Raw genomic sequence first — 13194 nt, 5'->3', positions numbered from 1 at the left:
GCACACTGTACAAATCTGCTGTATTCTGCTGCTCCGTGGTTCAGGTTCATAGGATGCCTTTACTTTTGTTATTCCAAGTCTTATAAGTGAAATGAGATCCCAGGATTAAATTCAAGGTCATATAAGCACTTTTAAGTCAGGAAACTAAATCTTTCGTATGTTCACTCTGAATTGCCTTGTTCCTTCAAGTATGTTGGAGAGATGCTCTGTGGCTGTGACTGTCTATACTGCAACAGAATGTACGGGACTAAGTTTGACTGAAGAGCAGGCCAACAGCCTCAGTCTATGTTCTTAGTTCTTTGTGTTTCTGACCACCTCACAGGAAATGAAAGTCAAAAAAAATGCAATTCTATTCCTAATTTAGATAGTGCTTCTTCAAGAACTTCTATTGTCCTTTCAGATAAAGATAACTGTATATTAACTTGTAATTGTTGTAAGAGACTTCTTAAAATTTCTGTAAGAGAGATATTTTTTTCAAAATGGAAGGGCTTTCCAGAAAAAGGTTACTGGGAAACACAACTTTGCCATTGGAGTTTTGTAGTACCACTAAGAAATTCTAGCTTTTCTACTTGACCACCAAAGTCTTAGCTATGTAACTGAACCAATCAAATGTCATAATTTGTGTGAATTTAGTGTTGGAGACAATGTTTATGTGTGTAAAATACCTAAACATTGTGTGCTGCTCAATACAGTGGTAGTCAGTATTCTTCCTGCTTAATTAGACTGTCTTTTCCTTAGGATTGTAAGTTTTATTTGTGTTTTAATAACTTCACATCAAAGTAATCTATATCTAGATTATGGTGATGTCTCTGTCTGAAGTAGGCTATATTATGTGGCATAATCTATAATGTTGGTCTATATGTTTTCAGAAATTACTTTCTAGTGAGTCTAACAAGACTGAATTTTTGGTTATTAATTGAATTATGTGTTCACAGCTGCATTTTAAAAATTTTATATGCTAGAATATACTTGAAGTTCCTCAGATGTTTGGGTACCCACTCAGAGCCTATGCAAGTTAGAAGTCAATCTCCAATGCTGTGTTCAGAAGCAGGGTACTGCACAGCTAAAGGATCACTTCAATAGTAGTATAGTGCATTGTCTTGCACTGAATTGCAACTATTGAGGAAAAGCTTTTTGCAACTCTAGGCAAAATGGTCTTGAAATTGGCTAACTCCTATGTTAGCACCATCCTTTTCTACCTGTTGCTAGTTTCAAATCTTACTGGGTGCAGAGGTGAAACAGGATGGAATTTAGCTTGCAACTTTGGTCTGTTGTGTTCTACTGAGGGTGGGAATCTTGAGTCTGCTAATGCTCCAAGAAGTTGTGCTGCTCTGTTGGGGTCACCTCCAGTTCTAGCAGGAATTCACTGGTTTCTGTAAATGGATTATTAGCTTGGACAGTGCTGACTGGCTGTTGCATCTTGCACTTCAGGACTGCTCATGATGATACTAGAAAAAGCAGCTTATGCTTGCTTGCAGAATACCACTTGGACTTAAACTAGGGTATTCCTTGGCCAGTACTGTTTGAGGGGGGAGAAAAAACCTAAAAAAATACCTGATGATCTTTGGAACACAGAATTTCTGTAGCATGTTAAGTTCTAATGATTCTTCAACAGTCTTAAGAGTCTTTGCTTTAATTTCGAGTCTTGCTCTTTGATATTAGTACAGTTGAAAGATTTGATGAATGTTTAAGTAGCACAAGCATGTGTATCTGTACTGACAACACTGTAGCCTTGGCAATTAATACCTACTATTTGAGCTTTTCTGCATTTAGAGATGAAGAAGAAATAATGACATTAAATAACTTTACTGGTTATTTTGCTGTAGCTTTGGTAAGACAAACCAAGCTGTAACAAGCCTGCATTGCCAGTATTGTGACATCTGAGCTATGTCTCACACAATTTTCCTCATACTTCACCTATTTTCGAGGGGTTTGTTACTTTGCAAGTAGAAAATTAGAATGTGTTTGTTTTTCTTTCAGGTGAAATACCTATTTTCTGATAAAACAGGTACTCTAACATGCAATATCATGAACTTCAAGAAGTGCAGTATTGCTGGAGTGACATATGGGTAGGCATGACTTTTTTTTTTTTTCCAAACTCTGTAGTTTAATGTATGGGTATTAATAGTACATACTTCTAAATCAACAGGATTAGAACATTGTTCTTCAGTTTTTCTAATGTATTTTGTGGTCTCAGTTAATAGCTTTCCTTTTCATGTCCTGCAACGCAAATTATGAAATGCAAACCTGGGGAGTCTGACATGAAGTAAAAAAACCCTCCCTTGCTCCCTAACTTATCTGATCATGATTTAGACTAAACCAGAAGTGCTAAATAACTTCTAGCCTTTCCAGAGGGAAGAAGATGCAGCTCAAGAGTAGCAGATGTCAGTCATGTTTCTGACTACTTCAGATGAACCAGGATTTCATTACAAGTGTGTAATTGTAATTGTAGCTGTAGTGTAATATTCCTTGTATGGGAGGGATAATTTCTTACTGTTTTTGTTCTGTTATTCACTCAAAAGCATCCCTTTGAGTCATGCCAGTATTTCATAGCACTTGACCTTTTGAGTCTTGAATACTGAATCTTTGTCTTTGCTTAGTCTTAAATGAGTAGTTTTAAATGTGCAAGTTAAGATTTGAATTTCATGGTACTAAATTAGATACCTCAAAAGGCAGAAAACTTGATTCAAATGTATGCACAGCTGAACCCGTGATTCCAACATATGTTTGTATGTGTGATGACTCATTGATCTTTGCCTTACAGCTACTTTTTGGTTTGCAAGGTGGAATAAATGTTCTTTTTTCTCTCTTCTATCCCTCAGTCACTTTCCTGAGCTGGAAAGGGAACGCTCATCAGAAGACTTCAGGTAAATATATTTTAAGTGTTTGTGTTCTGTACACAACAGGGTGGGGACAGTCTATATAAAGACTGATTTCCAATTTGGGACTGGAAGAAGCCCAAGGGAGCATTATGTTAGAGTAAAATGCTTTTCCAGCAGGAGCTTAATGCTAAGCTGGTGGGTGGTGATGGATTTTCTCTTCTGCATAGAGAGATGATGGGTGAAGGGAGTTGAGTGATAGGCAGTGGCTGGGGTGGCTTGGATGCGTGTTAATGCAGTGGTTATAATTGCAGACAATAAAGTTAGAAGCTAAGAGTAACCTTTACAGTAACGTTACTACTTAGCTAGAAACTGAATGTTATTCTGCAATAAAGTTCAAACCTGACAAGGACAAGAAAAGGAACTTCAGTATTAAAATGTTGTTTTAATATTTAAACTGGGAAAGAGCTTGATACAGAGGTGTCTCATGTCAAGAGAACCCTGTTTTTCTTTATCCAGAGATTTAATGAATAGAGGTGATGGGTCTGTCCCATTCTACAGAAAGGTCTGAAAACCTAGAAGTGTTATGCAGGTGTCATTTATCCTGTTCAGATGAACAGGAAGGGAGGAAGGCCTACGGAGGGCTGGTGTGGCTTTGCATGGCAAGTATAGCTAAGAAGTGAGTTTGCACCCAAGAAACAGGTAGACACTGAATGTTGTTGGAAAGCCACTTTCTGATGAATTAAGTTAGGCTTCTCAATTGGTCCAGCTCACTTCTATGATCACCTTCTAGGAAGGTGATATGATGGTATTGCTGGCTAGTTGCTACTTCTGCTGAGATGTAGTTTCTGTGAATGCCTCCTTTTTTTTTTTCTGTTTTTTTTTTTTTTTTCTTCCAGTATTTTGCTGTTCATTACAATCTTTTCTCGCCTTGTATGGCACTTTCCTAGTTAGTTCCAGGTATAAATTTGGAATACTTGGGCTTAAAGTACTCCAGGGATCAACCTTAAGCAGAACTCACTGAGTAGAGAGGGGGCTTAAGGATATTGATTTTTGATGTACTGGAAAAGCAAGTCACCTTGAAATGGATGTTTTTCAAGTAAAAGTTGCTTGTGCTATGTCTGTCCTAGGCGGTGTGTTGACACCTGAATCTTCTCAAATACACTTTCAAGTATAACAATTTTGCATTTCTTGCTCGTGTTTTGAGGAAGTTGTTGCTCATTTTCAGCAGTTTGTGCATTAGTCATTATCTTATTATAATATTTTCAAGGGCAGTGGAATCCTAGGTTTTTTCTTCATTTCCCAATAAAATAGATGAAGTAGTAAGGTTGTAAGTGTTGCTACTTATGTTTGAATATGCTTGCCTTGCTCTGCAGCCAGCTACCTCCTACCAGTGAATCATGTGAATTTGATGACCCAAGACTGCTGCAAAACATCGAAAATGACCACGTAAGTCTGTTCTTTGATTATCATGTCCTTTTAACACCCTCTTCTAAGTCTCTCTGGAATTGAATGCTAAAAAAATCTATTTGTGTGATCAAGTCTGCTTTGCTGGTATATCATGCAAAACATACGGGGGGTAAAAAGGAAACAAAACAGCTCCCCCAGTGCCTTTCTACCCACTTGTTTTACTAGTAAATTAAGGTAACAGTGGCATTGATGCAGATAACAGCCAGCTATAAAAGAGCTTAAAATATGCTAGTGTATATGGAAGATAATGTCTTGTAGCAAACGATAGCAGAAATTGTAACTCTTTCAGAAGAAAAACTACTTAGTGTTCAAACATCCGTACTGTTGAAATAATATTTTAAACAGTTATCTAGAGCATTACAAGATAATTCTAGTCTGTGACTTGCTTTGAATACTGCAAATGCTGGGAGTTCAGATTGTGTAAAGGATGTAAGAGATGGGACTTAATTGCAATCTTTGGTTTAGCCTGAGACTTAGTGATTAGTAATTTTAGCTGAACTGCTGTGTCTTTAAGGAACCTAGTCAGGGAGAGTGTCAGTTCACTGCTTATTCAGAAACCATGCACCTATGAGGTGTCTGACTGGAGACCAGGCAACTCAAGTCACTAGCAAAAAACCATGACCCTTCTCGTCTGCAGAAGCTGTCTCACAGTGGGGGATCTGGGCATTGGCAAATACAAACTCAGTTAGCTGATTGCTTTCCTTAGCATAACTTCTGTAATTGGGCTGGTTAAGTTTAGTATGAGCATCTAAAATACAGTTACAAGATACTGCTGGTGTGCAGCAAAGCTTTGCTTTCTGCTTTGCTTTACAGTGCTTAACTTGAAATGCAGCATGATGTAAATGCCTGAAGGAGTATTTGATTATTTTGTGTGGCACTACATATTCCTTGGGGTGATAGAGCTTGAAGATGGCTCCTGTATCCTAACCATCAGGAAGGTGCCCCTCCCCAGGGCAATGTACAATGATTTCCTGTGTGACTTTTGTGATTGTCTGCACTGGAAGGTTATCCCACTGGGCATCACTTGCAGCCAAGATTTGGTTACCTCCTCTTGTTCCTTTGGGTTCTGTTTGTTCACGTGTGGCTACAGTTAACGTTTGTGGCAGTTACTGACTCCAGGTACTCCTGAGTGGAAGGCTGCTGGTTTAGGTGCAGGCTGCAGATAAAGTGTATTTGAGCTCTTACTTGCTGGCTGTTGCTTTAGGCACTTATACAGAAAAGTGCTTTGGTACACTTTAAACAGACTCAGCAGAAGGGATGTGTATCAAATGGGCTGTGGGATAGATTTTTTTCATCTAGCTTTGAGATGGCTCCTTAACTTCGGGTTGTCTCTAATTGTCTGGGTAAAGCTTCTACTTTGGGAGATAGGAGGAATATTTGCTGTGGTTGCAGGCAAATAGAGGATTTTGGTAGTTGCCTTAGGTGTCACTTCAGATAGCTCAGAAGTCTTTGTTTTTCACAGGCTGAACTCTTATCTATCAAGCTTTCTTTTGGCTGACAACTTGAACAGATGAATAGTGTTGTAGTTGCACAGCTGACTGAGTGTTTGAACTCAGCCCTCAGACAATCGGGGGTGGGTGGGGAACTTCTTGCTGGTAAGACTGAAGGTCTACCTTGTGTAGACCAAAGAAATCTCACAGCCTCACTGCACCGAAAGGATAGATGCTACCCACTGACACGTGGTGATTTAGCACAAGACATAACATTGCAAGGACTGCATGTGATAGTTGGCTTAGGAAGTTCAGGTCCGTTTATCAGACTGCATCAGTGAGATGAGGGCTGGATTCCAGGATGGTGGGAGAGGAGGAAGGGTCACATGTTTCTAGCTTTTTGCATTATGTCAGCTGTTAAGGTGCATAACCTGCTTCCTTCTACCTGAAACTCCTTAGTGCATTAGTTTTCATAGCTAGTAGATGGCTGCAGATGCCACTTGAAGGTAGATGTCTGACAATCTCAACTCATTTAGTTAACTGCAGTGATAAAACTGAAGTGTTCTAGCACAAGGTGCCTTGTGGGGTTAGATGGTGCTATACTCAGCTGGGCAATGAACTACCTTTGAACTTACGACCTTTTGCAGCTGAAGCTGTCAATGCAATCTCTCACAAACACTCAGTAAGTGTTCATTGCTCTGGTCTTGAAAATTTTATTCTTTCAGTCCACTTGCAAGTGTTTAGAGCTGTCTCAGTGCCAAGTAATTTTCTTTCCAGGTTGGAAATAAGAAATTATGTACTTGTCCTCATGAGACTCTCTTCCATCTGCTAGGAAGATTTGTAGCAACCTGTATTGCCTCTAAATTTCATAGGTCTTTTGGACCACTGGTGTGTGAGGAATAAGTGATGGCCAAGTCCACTCTTGAGTAACAGTTAAAGAATTATTGCCCTGTAGGAAATGTTCCAAGGAAAAATAACTGGTCTTGAAAACATGTGGAGGTTTCACTTGGCTCCTTGGGGACTTTATTTGGAAGAAAGTACCTAGGTTTGTCTGCCTGTGCTTTTTCTTTGTAGCAGCTTCTGTTGGATGAACTGTGGAGCTGTGCCAAGAGTATGATGCCGGCTTGTTTCTATAGGGGAAAATGATGTAACCTCTTATTAGAATAAGAATTAATCAGTTATTTCCAAACACTTAAATGTTTGGTGAATATGCTACATGATCTTTATCTTGGTGCTTCTGATTTGCACATGTGCTGTGAATGAACTTGGTGTGGGGTTATTTACCCTGATGGTATGAGTGCAGGGAATGAGATCAAGAAGTGACAGAACTAAAACTTGGATCTCATCCTAGACGACTCTATCTCTCTATATTTTACTCTGAGCTTCTTCTACTTAATTTCCAATTCACATATGAAGTTTTTCTGTGGCACTCAAACGACTGCTTGTGCAAGCAGCAGCAAGCACGTGGTATAGCTGCAGATGCATGAATTGATTCGGTGAGTATGTGTGATGAGTAGTTTAGCAGCTGGCCGGGCAGAACAGATACTTGTGATCATGTTGAGTCTTTACCTGAGTGAAAGTGTTCATTTGGATCTCTCCACTGTATCTGCTAATTTTTGTGAAGTGTGTGAGAACTGACGCTTTTATCCTATCTGGCTTTGTTGAAATGACAACTGTTGACAACTGATTCTTAATTCCTTCGGAAAGCAGAACCACAAAAGCATCCATAACTACTTACTGGAATGAAAAATGTAATTTATAGTACAGTAGGGGGGAAATACACTCAGGTAGTGAGAACCTCTGGGAGGATTTAGTTCAGAACGTAACTATTGCCTGAAAACGATCCAAACACATTGTTTTACAGCTCACAATTAAATTGTTATAGCTCAGTGAGAAATACTTTTCACTCTCCTGCTTTTGCCCTTACTGTGCGTGGGACTGGAGTACTTTTTTGCTCAAGCACAAGGCAGTATCTTTAATTACAAGCACAGGTCACATTTCAGTGGTTTTTTGAACCTTGCATTTAACTCTGTTGATATTCAAATGCTGATTAATGTTTTCTTTGAGTCTGTTCCTGAAATGTCTTGGTCCCCTTTAGCCTTACCAGCTTCACTGTTCTGGGGGTGTCCAGCATGGCTGGATCTTCACACTGCTCTCCAGATATTCTAATGAGCAAAACAGTAAGAAGCTCACATCTTTTTAAGATGGTGAGTCATGATTCTCCGTGGTAATGAAGTAGGTAAGTATTTTACTAGCTGTCCTAGGCAGAATGTGCTAAATCTATCAAGTTCAAGTTGTTAGACTGTACTTTAACATCCCATTGGCTATTTCTAGGCCATTTGTTCAAAAACCTGTCAGTCCTGCTCATCTGGAAATACTGTGGATGTAGGCACTGATGTGATCCAGGTACAAGTAGGAGGAGAGATGAGTATCTTAAACTTCACATGCAACTTCCTTGTAACTTTATTGGGCTCTGAACAGTTGGCTAGAATAAAGCAAAACAAAACACGGAGTCAAAACTCAGCCTTTTAAAGGAGCAAGGTGCACTCTGCAGAGCTACATAACTGTACATTTGTCATGCGTGTCCTTATCTTGCCCTTCTCACTCTGAAGGTAGAAATTGCAGTGAATAAGGAAGAGCAGAAGGGGATGAAAACTTGTGATAGAGCTTCCTGACCCGTGGTCTGTGCCCTGCTTGTTAATGGATAGTGGTGTACCTTCTAGATAGGGAAACTTTGCTTTCAGTGCAGATAATGCTTTGTAGATAATATAGAAACTGGTTCCAGAAATGTGTAACTGTGTCTCAAAATGTCTGTAGTTCTCAGTTTGTAGGGGCATTGTGCAAAGTAAGCTTAGCCAGTGGGGTGTATTGCTGGCATAGGTGGTTGTACACCAGGTGTTTAATTGATTGCTGGAGTAAGAGAAAGCAGTAACTTTCACCCAGAGCTTTTGGCACACAGGAAGAAAAATGGGCGGGAGAAGGCACTTAAAATGAGAGCTACCTGTGGACAGATAAACAAGAGACTAAAATATGCAAACTTAGTTTCTGCTACAGATAAATAGAAGCAAAAAATGGGGTGGGAAGAAATAGAGCAGAGTTTAACAAATGAGCAGTCGAGGAGTGTCTCACAGAAACCATCAGTAAGAATGTGAGTACTAAAATGGCAGAGACTTGCTTTAGTAAAGGGAACAAAGTAATAAAGCAGAATCTGTTAACCTGTGGGACTTCTTGTGCTGGGGTCAAACTCTGCACATTGCAAGGGATGTATTGCCACAGAAGCCATTAAAGAATTTTCTGTTCAGAGCTCCGAAGTAGGAGTTTGAATGCTCTATCCTGATTCATGCCAGTGCAACAAATACTGTTGTCAGTGCTGGAACAATACAGAAAGGAAACAAATGACAGCTGTGGAGGAGCTGATGTGATAAGCTGGGCCTCTGTTGATCTGTTGCTATGGAATTGGAAGATTGCCATGTAATACATTGTGAGCTGTGAAAATGCCAGACAGCAACAAATTACATTGTTGGCTTGAAAGCAGAAATATATATGTAGGAAGGATTAAAGTCTGGAGACAGGTTGTTTCCAACTGATAGAACACATGCTATGAAAATGGGTGGGGGCTAGGTGATATAAGTGTAAGACGGACATCAAAGGTCTGCAGGAATGGATGCTGAAATGAGAACCTTGTAGGCTGTATGTTTTGAGATGGAGATGAAACTTTCACTGCTTTCACTGGAAATAATGGAGTAGCGGTAACCTCCTGACCAGTAATTTGTTGTGGTCTTAACATTTCACACACCACTCCCTGATTATATTCCATCTGTTCATTTTCTTGAACGCAGCCTCTGCACTCCAGCATGTCAAAAGCTACAACTGTTAACTTGAGTGGCAAGTGAGCATACAATTCAGAAGTTCAACTATGCAAAGATAAAGGTCCTGTGTGAAACAGTTCATTTGAAAATAATGACAGAGTATGTGAAGTAAAACAAGAATATAACTATTGGATGTTTAGCCTTTTTGTTACACTTTTTTACTTGCTTGCTTTTTGTTTATAGCAGTAAACAGTTAACACAATATTTGCCAGCTGGTGTTGTTTTGTGGCATTCATAGTAATATACTTCCTGCTAATTCAATCTTGCTATTGCCAATGCATGTTTCTGTTACACAAGTATGTAGCCTGTGCACTGTATTGAAAAAACAAACAAAAAGGCAACAGCTTTTCCCTATTCTCGGTCTTGTCACTGAGTTACAACAAAGCTGTTTGGTTTTATTTTCGACACAGCTTGGCTTGGGGAGAAAAGCATTAACATGTCAGAGCCAATTGTGAATGTTGCTGGTCTAATTGTGAGGAGTTGCATTTTAAGTACCTCTCTAAGTGGGAGTCTTCAATGTCTTGGTAGTTTTATGTAACTTAAGGGTTTTATAAAATACGTGTGCTGCATTTCAGGTAGTAATACCGCATATACTCTTAGAAAAATGCATGTAATATAAGTCTCTCACATCAGGATTTTTGACCGCATGTAGTTTTCACCTGAAAACTTCATGTAAACACTAGCCTTTTTTCTGGTGTGAAACATTCCGGTACTAGTAGCAGCAGAATAAATTGTGTAGAAGTGTCTTTTAACATATTTAAAACCCCTTGGATTCTGTTGTACTAAAATCTTGTAGGATTCATCTCAATCTGATCTTGGTTGTAATATTAAAATAGTAGGGTCTTGGCCTGACCTTGTTCTAACAGGCCTTGTCATGCTCTTGGTTCTTGTAGCGGCTCTCTTCAGACAGACCGTGTGTGTGTGTGTATATATATATATATTTATATATAAAATATACTATGCTGAAGAAAACTCTGAAAACTAGATGATGTTTTCATATGCAGAAATTCTGTAAGCTTGCGAAGTCACCTAAGGCCTTCTGCAAAGGGAAAACTGCGAAGTTATGTCTGGCTGTCACTGAGCAAATGGTAGCATCAACATCTTATGTCACAGCAGCCAACTGTGGATGTTATGGGTATAGCAGAGTTGAAGGGGAACATGTATTCACTTAAGCTGATTCAGCCAAGTGTCTTAAAGACCTGTGTCAACTGTGGATTAAGTTAATATGGCAGGTTGTGAGCTGGGCAGCTGAGTACCGTTCCTGACTGCTATGAGACTGGGAATGTTGTGCCAGAGGCAGCAGTGGAAAGGAAGGAAGAATGGGATGGGGGACTTCATTTCAAGTCACTATATCTACAGTTGCCAGAACTTGCTGCTCAAAGGCCTGTGGTTTATGTGCCATAGCATCTTCACGGAGTTGGAGACTTGGTGTCTCTAAGCACTTTAGAATGGCTGGTGACTGTGCAGTGTGTGGATGTTTTACATTATGTGCTCGTGCTGCTGAATGTGTAGGGACTGTTGATCAAATTTTTGCTTGGCTGGATGGTATGTTCCTGTGGAATAGCATGTGATGTTGTCTTCTACTGCCTAATCGGCTGCTGTCAGCTCTGGATGTTCATCACTAAGGCTGATGCAGGTGCAGTCATGGTGAGTTTAATTCTGGTGTGGTTACTGTCAATCTATTGAAAACTGTTGTGGAAGCTACGAAAGTAGTATTTCTTGCTGCTTGATTATCATCAACACTTTGTGGCAGACGTTTTTGTTTATATGAAGCTTGGGGAGCTACAAAACTGATGCTTTTATGTGTGTGTGTGTGAATATTCTGTCTTTCCAGCTGTCTGCAACTTAAGTGAAGTCTGTATCATTAGCAGTCTAGTTCATTAATGCTGGCCCTTAACTCCACTGTTTTGATGTTCTGGGACTAAGACAAGTACTACAAATAGAGAACAGGAAATTTTTTTTTTTGGCTGTGATACTTAAGAGGTCTTCTCAGGTCAGCCTTCTCAGTCTGTGTGTAACACTAAACCTGCCTCTTCTGATGTCCTCTCTAGCCCACAGCTGTGCATATACAGGAGTTCCTCACTCTGCTGGCTGTGTGTCACACTGTCGTTCCTGAGAGACAAGGAAATAAAATAATTTACCAGGCCTCCTCTCCAGGTTGGTTGTTGACTTATTTTCTGGGAGTGAAGAATTAGGGGAATATAAACAGATGGAAGGAAGGTCCAGAAATTTCTGTGAAGGTCACTGACTTTGAAAGCAAGGCGTTCCCCATGATGCTAGTGTAGATCTGGTATCTTCTGTCATCAATGCGTACTGCTTTTGAATGCCTCCTACAAAACCACCAAGGCCATGATGTTTCTCTAGAGCTAGGCTGGGCTTATGATCCCTTTTCGTCTCTTGAAACTACCTACTCTGGCTTTTCTGCAGCAGAGAAAAGCAAAAGTAGGACTTTCAGTGTCTAGAGCTGATACATGGAAGTACTGATTTGATTCTGTGTTAAGTTACTTGCTTTATTTGGCAGGACTGCAAACTGTTTTTCTTGATCTAGTAGCTTCCTATCTATCTGTGTGCGGATACACAGTGCTGATACATGGCATAATAGATCCAAGAGCAGAGCCTTGGTCATATTAGGGCTTCCCTCTCGCCCGTTTCTTTTTCCTTTCAGATAGCAGAGGGGTATTGAAGGAGGTAGGCAGGGTCAAAATGCAGAACAGCAGTGCCCTGCTCTCCATCAAATTTATCTCTGTTACTGAGGATGTTTCTAGAATTTCTATGGTGGTGTATTGAGTGATGAAGCAGCATTATTTCTTTTTATGTCTTAATAGAGTGCCTGAAGATTAGGGTGAAAAGCCCATGTAACCAATTCTGGTCACAGTGTTGGTGAACTATGAGGAGAGCGAGGGAGCTGTAGAGGCATTAGGTTGCTGGAGTTGGACACTAAGTCCACCTATACGGTGGTTGTGCTTCATGACACTTGTTCCTGAATGAGGTATAACTACCTACTCGAAGTAGAGCTGTTGGCGCTAGTGTCAGCTTGGTTATTTGATCTCTTTAATGACACTGGTCAGTTCAGTCTCCAGAAGACCATGTTGCATTTCTATAGCACCTGAACTTGGTGCCTTTACAACAGGAAATGGATTAAGTGAATGTTATAGGAATTTAGAGTAACAGATCGTGCTTTCAGAACAGGTATTTCTGCTTTTTCATGTAGAGAAATCTGGCTTCTCCACAACAATAGTGTTTAATGCTTCAGTAATTAAAGGTTATTTTATACAGATGGAGTATGAAGTTAGTGTAGTTGATACTGCACGGCCTTTGTAGGACTAAAATGGGAATGCACTTGTGGAAGAGTGTGCAGAGCTACTCTAGCAGCCCTACAGATAGGGAGTACACAGGAACGGGGGCTTCTGTGTTTCTGCACTGTGGCGAATTTAAGTATTGGCTTTGCAGGCCTTTTCTACCTATCTGATTAAACTTAAGCTGTTCTTGTATTGGCAGATGAAGGGGCGTTAGTGAAAGGAGCAAAAAAACTTGGTTATGTCTTCACAGGACGGACTCCACATTCTGTTATCATTGATGCGGTAAGTAGGTGCGCATGGCACAGAC

At 40.0% G+C, this 13194-nt stretch overlaps 1 protein-coding gene across 4 annotated transcripts in view; it reads left to right on the top strand.

Moving 5' to 3' along the window:
• Positions 1–13194, top strand: part of ATP8A2 (ATPase phospholipid transporting 8A2) — a 349977-nt gene that overhangs the window by 75296 nt on the left and 261487 nt on the right. For all 4 annotated transcript variants that reach the window (XM_055702611.1, XM_055702612.1, XM_055702613.1 and 1 more), the window contains 5 exons: positions 1981–2069; positions 2823–2867; positions 4196–4268; positions 11640–11745; positions 13087–13169. In XM_055702611.1, coding sequence (XP_055558586.1) covers positions 1981–2069; positions 2823–2867; positions 4196–4268; positions 11640–11745; positions 13087–13169 — 396 coding nt within the window. The remainder of the gene's footprint in view (positions 1–1980; positions 2070–2822; positions 2868–4195; positions 4269–11639; positions 11746–13086; positions 13170–13194) is intronic.

Source organism: Falco cherrug, chromosome 2 (genome assembly GCF_023634085.1).
Source record: "Falco cherrug isolate bFalChe1 chromosome 2, bFalChe1.pri, whole genome shotgun sequence".
NCBI classification, from domain to species: Eukaryota; Metazoa; Chordata; class Aves; order Falconiformes; family Falconidae; genus Falco; species Falco cherrug.
This window is presented reverse-complemented; position numbering and strand designations above follow the sequence as displayed.